This window comes from Brachyhypopomus gauderio, unplaced genomic scaffold (genome assembly GCF_052324685.1).
Source record: "Brachyhypopomus gauderio isolate BG-103 unplaced genomic scaffold, BGAUD_0.2 sc71, whole genome shotgun sequence".
Taxonomy (NCBI): Eukaryota; Metazoa; Chordata; class Actinopteri; order Gymnotiformes; family Hypopomidae; genus Brachyhypopomus; species Brachyhypopomus gauderio.
In genome coordinates this window covers 1,278,502-1,298,069 of record NW_027506892.1, presented here as the reverse complement: position 1 = coordinate 1,298,069, position 19,568 = coordinate 1,278,502, and the positions used below count along the sequence as shown (strand labels likewise).

The 19,568-nt window shown below is 45.5% G+C and overlaps 1 protein-coding gene across 1 annotated transcript in view; it reads right to left on the bottom strand.

Annotated features, from left to right (window-relative positions):
* Positions 1-18,607, bottom strand: part of rtn4r (reticulon 4 receptor) — a 61,555-nt gene extending 42,948 nt beyond the window's left edge. The window contains exon 1 of the mRNA XM_076989924.1: positions 18,082-18,607. Within this exon, the coding sequence (XP_076846039.1) occupies positions 18,082-18,103 (22 nt within the window). The 5' untranslated portion in view covers positions 18,104-18,607. The remainder of the gene's footprint in view (positions 1-18,081) is intronic.
* Positions 18,608-19,568: the final 961 nt, after the last annotated feature.

Genomic DNA, 19,568 nt, shown 5'->3' with positions numbered 1-19,568 from the left:
CCTGTCTGTCTGTCTGTCTGTCTGTCTGTCTGCCTGTCTGTCTGTCTGTGTCTCAGTTTCCCTCACAGGTTGCACGCTATGGAAGCATTCCTGATTTTAGGCAGACAGTGAGAGCCCGTCTGTTCTCCAGGGAAGCTAAAGTAATCCCGATTTAAAACGTGAGAGATGAGAGAGTGAAATAAGAGCTAGAAAACAGGCCAGCATCCACAACACAGCCTGCACGTTAACAAGGAGTGATGTGCCATGCATATTCATACAACTAACCCTTTGATCAAACTCCTGACATTCAGTTCTCCCTCTCTCCCTCTCTCCCTCTCTCCCTACCTCCCTTTCTGTCTCTCCCTCTCTCTCTCCCTCTCTCCCTACCTCCCTTTCTGTCTCTCCCTCTCTCTCTCTCTCTCTCTCTCTCTCTCTCCCTACCTCCCTCTATGTCTCTCCCTACCTCTCTCTCTCTCTCTCTCTCCCTCTCTCCCTACCTCTCTCTCTCTCCCTACTTCTCTCTCTCCCTCTCTCCCTACCTCTCTCTCTCTCCCTCTCTCTCTCTCTCCCTACTTCTCTCTCCCTCTCTCCCTACCTCTCTCTCTCCCTCTCTCCCTACCTCTCTCTCTCTCCCTACCTCTCCCTCTCTCCCTACTTCTCTCTCTCCCTCTCTCCCTACCTCTCTCTCTCTCTCTCTCCCTACCTCTCCCTCTCTCCCTACCTCTCTCTCTCCCTCTCTCCCTACCTCTCTCTCTCTCTCTCCCTACCTCTCCCTCTCTCCCTACCTCTCTCTCTCTCTCTCCCTACCTCTCCCTCTCTCCCTACCTCTCTCTCTCTCTCTCTCCCTACCTCTCCCTCTCTCCCTACCTCTCTCTCTCTCTCTCTCTCTCCCTACCTCTCTCTCTCTCCCTACCTCTCTCTCTCCCTCTCTCCCTACCTCTCTCTCTCCCTACCTCTCTCTCTCCCTACCTCTCTCTCTCCCTCTCTCCCTACCTCTCTCTCTCCCTCTCTCCCTACCTCTCTCTCTCCCTCTCTCCCTACTTCTCTCTCTCTCCCTCTCTCTCTCTCTCTCTTCCCCTGTTTTTTATCCCATCCTGTCAGATCTTTTTGCTGATCGCCACAGATTGCAGTTCTAACTCCTCTTATCAGCCTCCATAATCAGCTTAACAGGAATATTGCATAGAGCAGCTATTATATATATATATTTATATATATATGTGTGTGTGTGTGTGTGTGTGTGTGTGTGTGTGTGTGTGTGTGTGTGTGTGTGTGTGCGTGTGTGTGTGTGTGTGTGTGTGCGCGTGTGTGTGTGTGTGTGTGTGTGTGTGTGTGTGTGTGTGTGTGTGTGTGTGTGTGTAATATGATCATATATAATTAAGATACAGACTTAAACTACAGGAAATATATACACAAAATTAAAAACACACAAATTTCAGAACAAGATGGTTTCTACACACAGAAGTCAGTACTCAGTGTGCCCACCCTTTGCACATCTTGAACTCTTTTGGGGAGATTTGTGTAGAGTCTGTGTTCTACCACACCAGGCAAGACCCAAGGCTATGCAGTCATGCCCCTGAGACAATCCTGCACAAAACAGCAAGATGCTAGCAGGCAGAGCGCACACGGGACACATAATACTGGCATAATATACAGACACATCTGTGCTGGGTATGGGCTGGACTGGTAAAAGATTCACCCCCAAACGTGGTGCTGATCGAGCTAAGATCCTTTGGGTCTGACCAAATGAAACTCAGCTAAGCAACCAGACCTAGTGATGGACAAACAGCAGAAAAGGACCACGGTGGTAGATGTGATCTCACGTGACAGCAACATCAGGACCAAGGAACACAAAACATCTCTAGAAACACCAAGAACTGAGAGAAGACCTAGAAAAGATACGTGAACGTGAAAGTAACCATGGTTCCCGTGGTAACCTGATCACTGAACCCCACACTGGGGGAGTGGCTTCAGCAGATCCCAGGAACATCTCTGTCCACTCCCAGAAGATGCAGCCCTGGGAACAGCTAAGATGTTATGCAAGACCCTTCATAGAGGAGCCAAGGGTGATGGAGGCCGACAGGAGGGGGAAATAACACACATTTATAAAAATGCTTAAAATGAATGAATGAATGTTCAATTTATATAGCGCCTTTCCAGATTCCCAAGGCGCTTTACAATTTAACACAGGTACAAGTCACAGACAATCAATCACACACACACAGGCGAGAAGCGGCAGCCAATTGCGCACAGCGTACTCTCTACCGGAAGCCACAGCCCCCTGGGGGACTGAATGGGGTGCAGGAAGGGGAGAGAGGACAGACCCTAGTGGCAAAGCACCATCCACCACTGGGCATACAAGCACACACACGCACGCAGACACAGACACTACTTTTTATTGAACATAGAGACACAGACACACACTCAGGGAGAATTTTTTATTGACTGCCAATTTACCTAACCTCCATGTTTTTGGACTGTGGGAGGAAACCGGAGATCCCGGAGGAAACCCACGCAAACACAGGGAGAACATGGAAACTCCACTCAGATAGGGACTTGAACCCAAGACCCCAGTGCTGAGAGGCAAACGTGCTAACCACCAAGCCACCATGTTGCCCAAAATGGTTGGAATTGTAAGCTGAAATGTGAAATAAACAGAAAAATGCCACACTCTTGGTAATTTGATGTTTCCATTATCTGCAAAGCTTTAAAGTTTATTGTTAGCAATAAGGAAACACTTGAAAAAACATCTGTCTTAAAAATGCAAAGGCAGCAATAAATAAGATAAAGTCACTGTAACACCGTGATATACGCAAGTGTATACACAACCTCACTGGAACAGGAAAACTGCCCTATCAGAGCCCAACATACAGCACTTGTTCCTTCTGAAGCACCCTTAACCACTAAATCACCATACTGAGGGTTTAATCACCAGTTAATTAGCTGGCACTTGACCTGCGAGAGACACCGCATGCCTGGGAGCTGCTGTGTGTAAAACATATTAGTTTCAGCTTTATGTGATTGCCTCAATTAGTCAAAAAGGAGAAAGACAGATCTGCTGTCCTGTGTTGTGGTAATGGAGGACGGACAGATAACATGAGCTAAACTCTGTCTGTCGTAGCACAAATATATTTGTAACTGGTAGGTGGCAAATTAGAGCAGGGCTGTGGTGTACTGCAGTGACAGGAGCATCTCACAGGTCTCTTAGTGATGAGTCAGCTTCCACACTGAAGCCTCACCTGAATAAAAATGAAAAACAGGCCACAAACTGAAGACTCTGAGCAAACGCGTTCACTCACCATCCACAAACGTCTCCCGACCGCAGCCGGAAGTTCGGGGTATTATGGAGAGTGATGCAGAGAGATTCCAACATGCCAAAAAGTAAAATACAAACAAAAGTTTTTTTGTCCAATTGGACTTGTCTTTGCTGTGCAAATATTGCATTTGCACAGAGCGAGCTAAGAGCAGATTCTTAGCACTGCAGTAATCATGACGAAGCTGTCATGAGTCCCACACTGACATATAGTACAATCTCACGGCAGAGTGACTGTCCTCACCATTGTGTGGGAGGTCCCTGCAACCACTTCTAGGGAAGAAAATGAGTGGTGTCCACCTCGAGCACTGTGGGTCTGCTTCTTCTCCACCTGATACCACCTGGATGTCCGTGACTATGGTAATGAGCCTTATGGTAATGAGCCTCATGGTAATGAGTCTTATGGTAATGAGTCTGTATGACTCTCCAAAGGCTTTTCTGTGATCCATTAAAAACTGGAAACAATACTAATAATAAAATTAATATATTAAAATATTTCAAGAAGAGGTTTTAATTTGTTTTGTTAGAAGTACTTGTGAACAGAGGCTTGTGCACTCTAGAAAATACCTTTGATGTTATGAGGTTTGAATAAAAGAAAAAATCAAATGTGATGATTACGGTAATGATGAAATCTATGTAACAAACAAAACAGACACTAGACAACAAAAGAATATTATTGCTTTCTAGTGGCCCATCACTGGGTTCCTGCAGGTATGGAGATATGGCTGGTTCTCTGTAAATGACGTCCTGCGTCTTGCTAGATGCACAGAGCTAAAGGGAACGAGACGTGAGGAGAAGACAAAGCCCAGAATGGCAAAGCCTCCATGACTAACATAGACTCTCACTCTCACGCCAGTCGCCCTTCCTCTTAGTATTTACATCATCACCTATTTATCTGTTCACCACATCCCTCCATCTCTATCCATCTCTCTATCTCTCTATCCATCTGAACCACCTTCTTCCTTTGCATCTCTTACCATCTATATTTCTTCTGCCAAATCTCCTCTTCCAAATCACACACACACACACACACACACACACACACACACACACACACACACACACACACACACACACTGGAACATCCAAACATGCGTAACTTGTTGTGAGACAGAATAGTGCAGCTTAGATTTATGATAGCTGGCAAGTGTGGCATGTGTGTGTGTGTGTGTGTGTGTGTGTGTACGTGGTGGTGTGTTTGTAAATTATGATGTAAGTATATGTGTGATCTCACATGTGTGTGTGTGTATGTGTGTGTGTGTGTGTGTGTGTGTGTGTGTGTGTGTGTGTGTGTGTACGTGGTGGTGTGTTTGTAAATTATGATGTAAGTATATGTGTGATCTCACATGTGTGTGTGTGTGTGTGTGTGTGTGTGTGTGTGTGTACGTGGTGGTGTGTTTGTAAATTATGATGTAAGTATATGTGTGATCTCACATGTGTGTGTGTGTGTGTGTGTGTGTGTGTGTGTGTGTATGTGTGTGTGTGTGTGTGTGTGTGTGTGTGTGTGTGTGTGTGTGTGTGTGTACGTGGTGGTGTGTTTGTAAATTATGATGTAAGTATATGTGTGATCTCACATGTGTGTGTGTGTGTGTGTGTGTGTGTGTGTGTGTGTGTGTGTATGTGTGTGTGTGTGTGTGTGTGTGTGTGTGTGTGTGTGTGTGTGTGTGTGTGTGTGTGTGTGTGTGTGTGTGTATGTGTGTGTGTATGTGTGTGTGTGTGTGTGTGTGTGTATGTGTGTGTGTGTGTGTGTGTGTGTGTGTGTGTGTGTGTGTGTATGTGTGTGTGTGTGTGTGTGTGTGTGTGTGTGTGTGTGTGTGTGTGTGTGTGTGTGTGTGTGTGTGTGTCTGATAGACCAGGTGTTCTCTTGGCTCCAGTTTCAGAGCAAAACGTTGTCCGTGCAAAACGTTTGAAAAATGTGGCGTGAGGGAGCCAGTGTGATGGCAGGAACGCCAGTCTGCTAGAGCCTCTCCCAGCAACACCACCTGCCACTTCAATGGGCCACAACTCATCAAATGTTCATTTCCGGTTCGTCTGCAAATCTCAGACACTTAAGACCACTAGTGAGGGAGACATGAGACTCAAATGATCCAGGCGTGAGCTCTCCACACACCTTTACGCAGTGGCACCGTGCAACAAGACCACGCTTTAATGGCAGCAGGAAATGCCACGTGAGGAGGATTGCGACCAGTGTGAGCAGTGTCACACCAAGCCCACACAAGCCCTGTGTTCCTCTGGGCTTCCATCACTGTCCACGGAGAGAGGCGCCCAACATCGGATACTTTTGTAGCAACCCCATCTGTTCACCATAGATACTGCAGGTTTTTAATTCAATAAATAACCCCGGCTACCCCAATACTCTCTGCTTCCTCCGCAGTCCTGCTGTGGACGGGAATGCGTCGTTTTCCGACTGTGCGTCTCTGAGTGTTGGAACAACGTGCTCCCCGACCAGGAAACACAAGCTACAACTCCAAGGCCATGTTTCATTTTCTGCCACAGTGGTGAAATTAATGCCCCATGCCACGAAACATGAAGAGAATGTCATCAACTGTCCACTGAATGAAAAAGCACCACGCCAGAACAGCACTGTTGTCACCTCTGATTGGCTTCCTGTGTTCAGTCAGGTCCTTTCTAAACGCTTCTTTCATGTCAGCACCTGGCGCCGCTTTAAAAATCAGGGCTTGTGATTTGCCTGTTTAGACCTTTTATGCTATAGGTGCTGGTGAGAGACAGGTGCAGCATACAGGTGCAAGTCCCCAAACAGACGGCGTTTAATTGGAAAACGAAAGTGATTTAACAAACACCATAATGAGAGGTAAACAGACATTCACTAACACAGTAGACGATAACCAGCATCGACCGAGCTCAACAAAGGGATACACACACACACACACACACACACACACACACACACACACACACACACACACACACACACATAACGTACATAATATAACGATTATGGCAACGTGGCGAACGTTGCTAACAAAGTGGGCGTGGCCACACATGGAGAAAATAAACACAGCACACATCAAAGAAGGAAAACCATGTGGTATCACAAGATGGGTAGGGGGTAGGGGTAGGGTTAGGGGGTAGGGGTAGGGTTAGGGGTAGGGGGTAGGGGTTGAGGTAGGGTAAGGGGTTAGGGGGTAGGGTTAAGGTTTAGGGGAAGGGTTAGGGGTTAGGGGTTGGGGGGTAGGGAAGCAGGTCATTATACATGAGAGAAATAACTGACATAACAAAATGACCTCCATTTTACAGCCTCTGCAGATGAAACCTCATCTCAAAGAAATAAAAAAACTGAAATAATTATATCAAATAGAATCAAGTTATCTGAATATACTGAAAACACCCTCACCTGTTCACACAGCTACTTCTGCAGTAAATTTAAATTTCTAATTTGCTAGGGGTGTCTAATAACATTTAAACTAATTGAAGACCCCTGGTATAACTTTACCTGCAGCGTTCACGGCAGAGAAGGAGGATGATTCTGAGCAGAAGGTTGGTGACCTGTGTGACACGACTCTGTCTCTGTGTGTCCTGCACCATGTGGGCAGGGTGAGGTGTGTCCTGGACCATGTGGGCGAGGGGGGGGGGGGGGGGTGTGTGTCCTGGACCATGTGGGCGGGGGGGAGGTGTGTCCTGGACCATGTGGGCGGGGGTGAGGTGTGTCCTGGACCATGTGGGCGGGGGGGAGGTGTGTCCTGGACCATGTGGGCGGGGGGGAGGTGTGTCCTGCACCATGTGGGCAGGGGGAGGTGTGTCCTGCACCATGTGGGCGGGGTGAGGTGTGTCCTGCACCATGTGGGCGGGAGGAGGTGTGTCCTGCTCCATGTGGGCGGGGGGAGGTGTGTCCTGCATCATGTGGGCGGGGTGAGGTGTGTCCTGCACCATGTGGGCGGGAGGAGGTGTGTCCTGCTCCATGTGGGCGGGGGGAGGTGTGTCCTGCTCCATGTGGGCGGGGTGGGGTGTGTCCTGCTCCATGTGGGCGGGGGGAGGTGTGTCCTGCATCATGTGGGCGGGGTGAGGTGTGTCCTGCACCATGTGGGCTGGAGGAGGTGTGTCCTGCTCCATGTGGGCGGGGGGGGGGGGGGTGTCCTGCTCCATGTGGGCGGGGTGGGGTGTGTCCTGCTCCATGTGGGCGGGGGGAGGTGTGTCCTGCACCATGTGGGCGGGAGGAGGTGTGTCCTGCTCCATGTGGGCGGGGTGAGGTGTGTCCTGGACCATGTGGGCGGGGGGAGGTGTGTCCTGCTCCATGTGGGCGGGGGGAGGTGTGTCCTGCTCCATGTGGGCGGGGGGGAGGTGTGTCCTGCACCATGTGGGCGGGACATGTTTCCCAGAGGTGGAATTTCCACGCTGCTGTACCAGTGTCAGGGACTGTGGGGCTGACTGTAGCACGTCTAACTTCCTAAGAGCTCTGGTCACACACACACACACACATATTCAGATACCCTCACCCCCACTTCCCAACCCCCATGGTGGCCCTTGAGATTATAAATGTAATTTATAATGGATATTCTGTCAAGAGGACTGTGGTCACATTTAATTTGGTTGGTCTTGATATCTATACAAGATAATCAGCACCTACACTATCAATCTCACACACGCACACCACACCCCCACCTCACCCTGTAGTGGGTCGGGCGTACACTCCTGATTCACAAATTGAATTGTGATTGCTTAATAATATTGCTTCTTCATCTCGAGCGTGTCTTCCTCTTCCTCTCCCTTCCTCTTCATTTGTTTATCTGCTCTTCCTGTCTCTCCACTCTACCTGTCTCTCCACTCTCCCTGTCTCTCTGCTGGGTCTTCTCTCGTGGGTCTGAGGACCGGGTGTGTTTGTGCTCCATCCAGCAGTCTGACCCCACTGGCACTTTCTGAAATATTGAGCTCTTCCTCTTCGGCTTAAGACCGGCAATAAAAATCTTTTAATTGCTGCTAGAATCTTGTCATGTTTTGCTCCACAGAAATGAGAGAGTTCTTGTGTCTGCACATTTTATGTGAGCATGAATGTGTGTGTGTGTGTGTGTGTGTGTGTGAGAGAGAGAGATCTGAAGGTGGATGGAGGAGTAAAACATGCAATTCACCACTTAGCGTATGGTTGATATCCTTGGCTTAATGATAAGCTGTAATTTGCCCCTTTTGATTTAATCATATTCCCCCTCTCCATCTCTCCATCTCTCCCTCCCTCCCTCACTTCCACCCTCCATTCTTCTCTTTGTCAGGAGCATAATCTATTTATCTAGTTGCAGCGATGAAATCTTGACGTCGATTGGCTGAGAAACGGTTCCACCAAATGTGCCCCAGATGGGCGGTGCCCAGCGCCCTGTCCAACCAATCAACGTGCTCACATTCATGTGTGGACGAATGCAGGTTACAAACACATGGACAAACTGCACAACGATTCATCTGAACGATTCACCTGAGTGATTCACCTGAACGATTCACCTGAGTGATTCACCTGAGTGATTCACCTGAACGATTCACCTGAGTGATTCACCTGAACGATTCACCTGAACGATTCACCTGAGTGATTCACCTGAACGATTCACACGGCGACACATATGTGTGACATCCATGAGTGATTAACATGACTGATTCGTCCATATGTTGCAATCATTACTCACATGACATAAAGTATATGAAATATAATCCACAGAGAAGATCCCATCACGATCCCAAGTGTTATTGCTGGTGTATGAGAGAACTCAGACACTTAGGCAGTGCTAAATAACATCTTAATGTGTTCGTCTCTTTCAAAAAAAACACTTGTAAACAGCATAAATTTGTTCTAGGCGACCCAGTGACAGTCCAAATAGCTCTTTTGCTATTAGACCTCCCCACTCTAATGCTCACCGCCTAATTCAAACCAAGACCCACAGGATTCAGCAGCATTTTTCTCTTCTGAAAATGACACACAAGTCTCACAGGGTGAGGTATTTTAGTTTTCCTTCTCTTCGACTGGTATAAATCAATGACTCACACTAAATGGAATAAACGTTTGTTTGTTCTTCCAGAATCCACACAAATAATGAAGTGACCATTTTTCTGTGTGCTTCATGCAGATAAGCAAAGGAAAAGAATGAAAATATATAGTTAAAAGTTTATCTGAGCTCAGATCATTCAATTTGACTCTCTAATGAACACTAGCTCGCCGTGGTCTCTCTGGATTCTGCTTTTCATTCTCCACGTTTCCCAAGTCGTGTCTGTGTTGCAGCTCGTGTCCAGCGTCTCACGCGCGCGCGCGCGCGTCCATGGACGTGACCCTGTCTTCTGCTGTTCATTAGCAGTGCGTGTGTGTTTGTGTGTACGGGGGCCAGGCCGATCTGGCACCATCACTCTTCACTGTACGTGCAGAGCAACACACGTTTTCAACGATGGCGTTAAGGCCAACGTGAAGGCAGAAACTATTAGTGAGTCTGCACAAGAAGGCAGAGAAGGATGGTGAGACCAGACTGGAAATATCATCTGTGCTATGCTGCTTGCCAACTTAACAGACAACGGCAGTTGTTTAGCCAAGGGTTTGACAGAAACATTGGTCTTCTTCACCAAGATCAGATAACGTACCGACTTACAGCATAAAGAACAAATGGAATTGATGTCTGATAAGTGATTTCAAACTCAGTGTACTGTGGTGTGTTATCTCTAGCTATATTGTCCTCCATAGGAAAAATCTGTTGGGTTACACCTCAGACTCAAAATGGGAATATTCACTGTGTGGCCATAACTACTCCGATAAACAGCGAGACTGTATCCGACAGTGACTTGTTTGGTTTTGTGTGATCGAGATCGATAGACGTGGCTTATTATTCAAGGGAGTGAACGGAACCAGATCACATGGGTTTAATAAATCAAAGAGGCACCTTCAAAAGAGTCAACACGAATCTCCGTTGAGCCCTGTTGGGTCAGCAGTTTCCAATATACCCCCTCTGTGGTGCCCCAAAGCGTGAAGCGTTCTGACCCGTTGCCTGCCTTGGTCAGACGTGGTGAGGAGGATGAAAGGTCTTAGAGTGAGAGAGGTGCGGCTAGGTCTACACAATGTATGATTTGTTAATCATTATTACATTCTTGACATTTGTAATACTGCTATCACAGTACTGCAATATGCAGATTAGCCCTCTGACAAATCGCAAGAATTATTATTCTGAGCTGTGAGCATTCAATCTCAGACATTTCAGATGAGTGTTCTGTGGGTGTTCTGATTCATCACGGCTTTCACATAAGAAACATTTGTTTTGGTCAAGTAAAGAAGCACAGCCATGTTAAAGGGTTCACCCAGGTGGTTTTATACATTGTGAGACACACTCCATTTGCTATAATCGCCAATATTATATTATATTGTATTTTTATCCAACCCATACTTACAGAAGGTCTGATGGCTCCACTAGTGAGTTGTGTCTGAGTTCAGACCTGCTGGCTTTCAGACTTCAAATGATCTCATTTATCTGAGAGAGACTACAGCAGAGAGGCACTAATGGTTCTGTTGTATTACTATTAGAAAGAGAGAGAGAGAGAGAAAGGGAGTGAGAGAGAGAGGGAGAAAGATGGAGTGAGAGTGTGTGCATGAAAGAGAGAGAGAAAGAAGAAGTGCTGAGGCACCTGGGCCACAGAAGGATGAAGAGAATGTTGAAGACATATTGAGAGAAAAAGATGAATGAAGAGAAGAGGAAAGAGAGAGAGAGGGAGAATCAAATAAGGGTGTGACACTGACTCATTGTCCTGACAAAGTCTCTGGTCTTGCACCTAATTTAAGATCCTCCTCTGCTCTGTCTAATTAACTATTTACCAGATCGTCCATCACTGGCTGCGTTCAGCTGGCCCCACACGCCGTGTTTCTCCCCACACGCCTCTCCCACCTCCAACACAAGGAGACACCAGACCCTCCGTTGGTCTGGCAGTGAGCGTTAGCGTTGGTGTCCACATGGCGCGACAGGAGAAAGGGCGTCTGAACAAACATCAACTAGCTGTGGGAACAAAGGCTAGCCTGAAAGAGCAGGAACGACCAGGTGTGTGTGTGTGTGTGTGTGTGTGTGTGTGTGTGTGTGTGTGTGTACATGTGTGTGTACGTGCCCATGCTTTACATCTCATATGTCTTGTAAGGTTTGGGGGTCCACAAGTGATTGGTATTAATTAAACTTCTGGGGTATTAAAGTTCTGGGGTATTACAGTTCTGGGGTATTACTGTTCTGGGGTATTACTGTTCTGGGGTATTACTGTTCTGGGGTATTACTGTTCTGGGGTATTACAGTTCTGGGGTATTAAAGTTCTGGGGTATTACTGTTGTGGGGTATTAAAGTTCTGGGGTATTACAGTTCTGGGGTATTAAAGTTCTGGGGTATTAAAGTTCTGGGGTATTACAGTTCTGATGTATTACTGTTCTGGGGTATTAAAGTTCTGGGGTATTAAAGTTCTGAGGTATTACTGTTCTGGGGTATTAAAGTTCTGGGGTAATACAGTTCTTGGTACAATCTGTCCAATTCTGACAGACATGCCTCTTCCCTACAGGTCCAGTTCCATCATTTCTACTGTAAGGGCTATTGGGGTTTCTGGTGAAAATGTACCAATGTTTGAAGAGCATGTTGGGAATGTCTGACCTGCTCTCTTCAAGGGGTCGTGCCCTCACCTCCTCCAGGACGTTCCACACCTTCATCGGCCTCACACGCCCTGTACTCTTCCTTTACCAGCTACCGTGTGGTTTTTCAAAGGACACGACGAAATCCTTGAAGCTTGAATGTTGCGTAATGCTTTCAAACCTTGTTTTGCCTGTATTGGATTCTAAGACGTAACAACAAGGACGCTCTTCCTGTTTTTGTTTTGTGTCTATTTCTTTTATTTATAAAAAAAAAAAAAAACTATTTGTCAGGTCATGCCAGCATGATGAGAGCTTTTCTCCGTATCAAACGCTTCATTAGGTTTTAAGGATAGCATCGCTCTCTTGTTCACTACACAGTTCTTATTGATTTATTTGACTGATCTAAAAAAATGTCAAATATGCACTTTTGTGCCCCTATAAAACATTAGTTTGGACACATGTGTGATTGCGTCTTGATGCATGGTCCTGTTTTGTTGTTTCTGGACCTTAAAGACCCAACCTCCTCTCTATCAGTCAGCAGGTCTGAAAGGGGAGCACCATACGCAGAAGAACCGGCAGCATCGGCTTCTGTCTACGCGCCACTTCCGAGACACCAAGCCCGCAATTTCTTTTTAAGAGCTGTCATGGTTGCTGTGAGTCTCAGACACCCACAAGCACATCACGTTTCTCACCACGTTCTCGTCACTTAATGGCCATGCATCTTTGCAAATTCGACGGAGGGTCTATTTCTCTCAGAGAACCGTGTGCCTGTAATCAGAATCTTAGTGAGAACTTGTTGGACATCTTAAAGCCCTGTGGGCCTGTTTCTGGAACACGGAGGGAGTTTAGTCTGCTGAAATTAAACCGTCACTGATGACTGTTGAGCACAAGCAGAATCTTTCTTAGATTCAATTAAAATTAAAATGATCATGTTATATTAGGTGTTCAAAGTATTTAATATTTTATGTAAATAATGCATTTACATTGTCAGTTAAGTACAGTGTTCCTCTTGGTTATGTTGTTAGTTGCTACTTCTACACGTATAAAGCTTGATTGACACCATTTATATAATAACACATTATATTGTTGTGTGAATTTGCATACAATTGGATTGAGATGTTTAAACACACTCCAAAAATCTTTTACCAGATGCGATTTAAAAAAATAATACATCTATTCACTAAATTAAGTCTGCTGTTCATCAGGAACAGACTTAATCCAGACACTGTGGTCAGAAGACACAATACAGACGCCCAGCATGGACAAAAACACCACACTGCAATTGCACTGGTAAATGTGATGGTAATAGAACACAATAACGCTCTAAATATCAGGTTAGCATGAAATTCATGAATTCACATACACTATATCTGCTGTGATCCAGGTAGTTTAGCATGAACATTTAACAATACAGGAGACTTTGACTTTTTATGTAGTCGGTGGCGTGCTGGCAGGAGACCGTGGAGACAGAGAAGAAATTCAAGAGCAAAATCTGAGCTCAAAAGCGAAAAGTTAAATGTGAGCACTTCACAAACTTCATAGACTGCATGCTTCAGAAGACAGGAGCTGGTTTGGCTATTATGCCCGTTGTAAACGCCGTAGGTGGGAACTCGAACGTGAAGTGAGCAGCACACTCTTCTGAGCGTCGCCAATCTCTACGGACGCCACAGTTCACCCAGCAGCTGCACTGTATTCTATTTTGTCTTTGCACTGGAGCTGCTCTGGAAATACTAATTATGCCACTGGTCTTCTCATTCAGTATCAGTGACTAAATCACAAAGCAGCAATTCCTAATCCTCCAATCCAACCATATCTGTGATAATAAAGACTGTGACAGCCATAAGGCCCTGTGTAATAAGTCCGTGCATACACGCTTTAGTCCACTGGATTTGCATAGCATTAGCATCTAATCCATATGAAAGAGAACAACGCCCTAAATAGTTAAAAACCATGGATAATAGTTACATGTAGTTAATAGCCACCTCGTGGCCTGAATAGTTACACAAACATGAAGAGCTCATTATAATGCAGTAATTAGGCCAAGGTGTCACGTAACACTCACCAGTGCATTAGAACATTAATGTAATTTAATAAAGCATCTACACGTAGAACAGACAGAAGTAAATTATATGTCTGCACATTTGTTTGCACATTTTAAATATGCAAATATGTTCGCATATTTAAAAAATACAGTGTGCTCAATGCTTGAGTGATACTTGAGTGACACTTAAAATGAGTGTATAATTGTAATGGATGTCGAATACAAAGTCCTTAGAATGTGTACAGATTATGGGCAATAACCTATAACAAACATACGTAATAACAAGCATACGTAATAACAAACATACGTAATAACAAGCATACGTAATAACAAACATACGTAATAACAAGCATACGTAATAATAAACATATGTAATAACAAACATACATAATAACAAACATACGTAATAACAAGCATACGTAATAAACATACGTAATAACAAGCATATGCAATAACAAACATACATAATAACAAACATACTTTAAAGATGGAAGGCATCAGAAAACCTGTAAATAACATTAGCTCAAGGTAGAAAATCAATTTGATAATATGTGTAAGGTCTTATACATGTGAATATGAATATGGAAATATTCAAATCTTGATCACTCTTAATCGTGAGTGAGTGAGTTCTAATCCAGTTCCATGGGGTGCATCACATCTAAAGATGCGATTAGCAATGACACAAACACACAATGCTTACGTAGAGATGTGAGTGTGGAAACTTTGCTGTGATCATTTTGAGAAGATTGATATTGAGGAACACGGTGGACACAAGCCCGGGGTGCACATGAAGATACTCAAATCATTCAGCATCCATGTACAAAACCAAAGAGACTCTGGGCGTCATCTAATTCACACCTGCAGTAACAGATGAAACCGTCTCCCCGGTGACTCATTCACACACACACACACACACACAAACACACACACACACACACACACACACACACACACACACACACACACACACACACACACACACACAGCAAAAAAATGAGCTTATTATTGACTAAGTGCAAGTGCTTTCTCTTTCTTTCTCTGTCTCTCTCTCTGTCTCTGTCTTTCTCTCTCTCTCTCTCTCTCCTTCACACACACACACACACACACACACACAGATAATGAGTGTGTTTCTGGGGTCATTTGAAGCAGCTATCACAATGATCTTCAGCAATAGACATGTCACCATGTCAGCTCAGTGGTTACTACAGGGACAATGACTTGTAAGCTGTGCTGTGTTAACATTTTGCCTGGGATGAGCTGAGAGGACATAAAGAGGAAAAGATAAAGTAGAAAATAAAAAAGACAATTAACAAACAGCTCAATACAATAAATACAATACAATGGACGTTCCAGCCTCTTATATTCCAAAAATGGATTCACCAAAATGTATGTGGAGCTAACACAAAAACAGTAAGCTGAAACAAACTCAAATCTAAATCAAAATGTCACTGGGCAAAATCCATTATTACTGGAATATAAACGTGTGTGTTAACATGACTCAGTGAGTTGAGCAGACGGAAGCTTGTTAGGAGCTCAGAGATATCCAGAGAGATCAGAGATATCCAGAGAGATCAGAGATAGTCAGAGAGATCAGAGGTAGTCAGAGAGATCAGAGATATCCAGAGAGATCAGAGATAGTCAGAGAGATCAGAGATATCCAGAGAGATCAGAGATAGTCAGAGAGATCAGAGGTAGTCAGAGAGATCAGAGATATCCAGAGAGATCAGAGATAGTCAGAGAGATCAGATATATCCAGAGAGATCAGAGATAGTCAGAGAGATCAGAGATAGTCAGAGAGGAGATCAGAGATAGTCAGAGAGATCAGAGGTAGTCAGAGAGATCAGAGATAGTCAGAGAGGAGATCAAAGATAGCCAGAGAGATCAGAGATAGTCAGAGAGATCAGAGAGATCCAAAGAGCTCAGAGATAACCAGAGAGATCAGAGATAGTCAGAGAGATCAGAGATAGCCAGAGAGATCAGGGAGAGTCAGAGAGATCAGAGATAGTCAGATAGGAGATCAGAGATAGTCAGAGAGATCAGAGATAGTCAGAGAGATCAGAGATATCCAGAGAGCTCAGAGATAGAGAGATCAGAAATAGCCAGAGAGGAGATCAGAGATAACCAACGAGATCAGAGATAGTGAGAGAGATCAGAGATAGTCAGAGAGGAGATCAGAGATAACCAACGAGATCAGAGATAGTGAGAGAGATCAGAGATAGTCAGAGAGGAGATCAGAGATAGTCAGAGAGATCAGAGATAGTCAGAGAGGAGATCAGAGATAGCCAGAGAGATCAGAGATTGTGAGAGAGATCAGAGATAGTCAGAGAGATCAGAGATAGTCAGAGAGGAGATCAGAGATAGCCAGAGAGGAGATCAGAGATAGCCAGAGAGATCAGAGATAGTGAGAGAGATCAGAGATAGCCAGAGAGATCAGAGATAGTGAGAGAGATCAGAAATAGTCAGAGAGGAGATCAGAGATAGCCAGAGAGATCAGAGATAGTGAGAGAGATCAGAGATAGTGAGAGAGATCAGAGATAGCCAGAGAGATCAGAGATCGCCCAATCAACACTTTTGCAGATAGAAAGCCACCGTGCTCCTTAATTCTCAGGACTAAAACCCCAATCCCGCACCTCAGATCTGCTAAACATGTGTCTTTCACAGGTGTGGGTGATGGGGGTGGAGGGGGTGGTGTGGGTGGAGGGGGCCGTGGAGTGTTCAAGCACCCGTCTCCCTTTCCATTTATCACTTTATCATTACCCCTCCTGCTTCTACACCTCTCTCATCATCCATCTCTCTCCCATCCTCTCTCTCTCTCTCCTACTCCTCCCCAAAACACATGAACATGAAATATTTTTCGAACTAAACAAATGGAGGGCAGTGAAGTTGTGGAACTACAGGACAGGAACTGAACCTCCGTCAGGTCCAACACCAACACTGGGCTGCTTCTTCCTTCCTCCACCTTAACGAGCATCCACAACTCACCATCTGCACAAACACGTCCCTCACCTGCTCCCAGCGAGCATGCACACTGGCCGGCCATCTTCTCTGACCAGTACGACGGGGTGTTTGTTTGAAGGACCTGGCACTGGGCACCCGAGGCGGTAACCTTCTCCAAATGTGCTGTGAAGACACACTCAGAATGGTGTAGCTTCTGCCCCCGTTACGTGGGTGGAGCCCAGGCTTTCGAGACTCTCATTTCTCATATTTTCATATGTTTGTGTATATGTGAGTGTATGTGTGTGTGTGTGATGTATGTATCCTTGTACATATATAAATATATATTTTACTAATTACTAATCTTGTAAGAAAAACAAAAAACAGATATCGGTTACTGGCTATTGCTTATTGCAGATCTAAGCAAGGAGGAAGGGGTGAAACATTGCAGTAGAGGTTAACGGTGCCCTGATAATGTCTCACCTGTGTCCCTGAACACAGACAGGAGGAGGAGGTCGTGTGGTCTGTATTAAATGTTGCTGCGTGGTTGAGCCCAGGTTTGTGTCTAGGTAAAACTGAAAAATGACCCACGATTCACATCACCGAAGATGGGATAAGACTGGCATGATGCCAAGTTCCAGGTCTCATTCTCACTGATGGCTGTAAGTTGATACCATGAGAGAGGGATGCAAACGCCTAGACTTTTTTATCCTACACGGATAATACGACGCAGTTTACCAGTTCGGATAGACTAGCAGGCACTCCTTAAACACCCATCGTTCGTCTCGAGTGACCCACACAACTGCGCGATCTGTTTCACAATCTTTAGCCTAGTTGTGACCCAAGGTTGTGAGTGTCTGTTCCGAGTCGGAAAAAAGGACTTGGGAGGAGTACGTTATATGGAGCAGCTTGTCTCCTGACTCCATGGTTCGTGCTGAGTTCCCCACCTGAGTCGATCAAACACGACTAACCACCACGAACAAGCGAGACTGTGTCTGACCAGGTGCAGTAAAGACATGACATGCACATATTCAACCGGACGACCATGAAGACCCACACAGCTGCGGTACCCAAACCGAGCTATTATTCACCGCAGCGTTTCGAGTCCATAATTCGCCACTACAGGTCACACGTATGATGATACAGGACACAATCGGGCTTTTAATCGCTCCTGTAGGTCCTGCTCAAACGAAATGGGCGAAAATACACAAGACAAACTTTTGCAAAGGGATGTATTTGGATACTTACCCTCTACAATAAACGTCTTCATGATTTATGAATAAATCCCGTCAGTAATTCCTGCCAGTGGTCCTCGGTGGAGGAGACAGCAAATGCTTCGTTGTGACAATGAATAAATAATTGCAAATCCTGAGCGCGAGCGACTAAACACGGGCCATCCCTCCCATCGCAACTTCACCGCACGGTGGAGGCGCGCGGCGCAGAACCCGCAGAACCCGGAGAACCGGAGAACAGCGTCTCCCGTTCACGCGTCCTCGCTCATCTGGTGGAGCAGGAACACAGGAACATCCACACTGAAGATCAGGACGACACACACCTCGCACCGGGGCCACGCCGACCACCAGCCCCAGTTAGTTTCCCAGGAGTGATGGGGGGAATGTCAGAGTAGAAGAAGATCACTGTGGCCCAGGAGGAATCCACACAGGTGAAGGGCGGTCCGGTGAAACACGAGTATTCCCTCCTTTAAACTGTCCGTGCAAAGTGCGAGAAGAACGACAAGAACTGCACGCGCTGTGAAGGAAAGCTGCAGCTTGGGGAAGCGGAGGAGAGAGAGAGAGAGAGAGAGAGAGAGAGAGAGAGAGAGAGAGAGAGAGAGAGAGAAAGAGAGGGGGGGGGGGGGATTCGGGGGCTGAGAGAGAGATAAATGTTTTATAGGTTTGGACCAGGCACAGATCTCTAATGAATCTTTTATGAAATTCAGACGCTTTGACGTGCGGGGAATCCATCTGGATAATAACGGCTGCACATTGATACACACACATGATTATAAACACACATTCATACAAACACATGATTATAAACACACATTCATACACACACATGATTATAAACACACAGTGTGTTCGGTTCGGCTCGTGGGCTACAGGGTGGAGGTGACCTGTTTAATTACCACGGACGGGCACGATGGTGAGCCCGGTTCCGGAGCGCTTGTCAGGCTGCCTGGACCTCGCAGTCAACCTCAGCATCAAACTGTGATCTGTGCTTAAATGAGACATTTAAACGCAAGAGAATCTCCGACATCTGAACAACTATAAACCGACACAGTATAAAAATTAAAACTGACGCGAGGGCGAAACGAATTACCATGGAAATTAAAGCAAAAATCCAAAAATTGTGAATTTAATGTGGAACTAATTTTTCCTCATTCCTGAGTACAATACGCCCCCCAGCGACGACGGAACCGGAGTAGGTGCCGGTCCACTCCGCTCCGGTAGCGATGTTGTGTCCTCACATACACAGTGAATTATGATAAGATAAAGATACTGATGCTGATGATGTTAAGATGCGCCACACATCAATAATATCATGATTTAATCCCCTGAGAACGAATTAAACTCACCAGCCGCAATCTGTTAGTAATCCTGTCAAATCTAGTGTTGTAAACAATTATTTCATTGATTTTTAAAACCACACGGCGTATAATAACAGGAGTTTAGTTTATACTAAAACTAGCGATAACGGTTTTGCTGTTTTTGCAGAGTAAATGATTTTAGGAA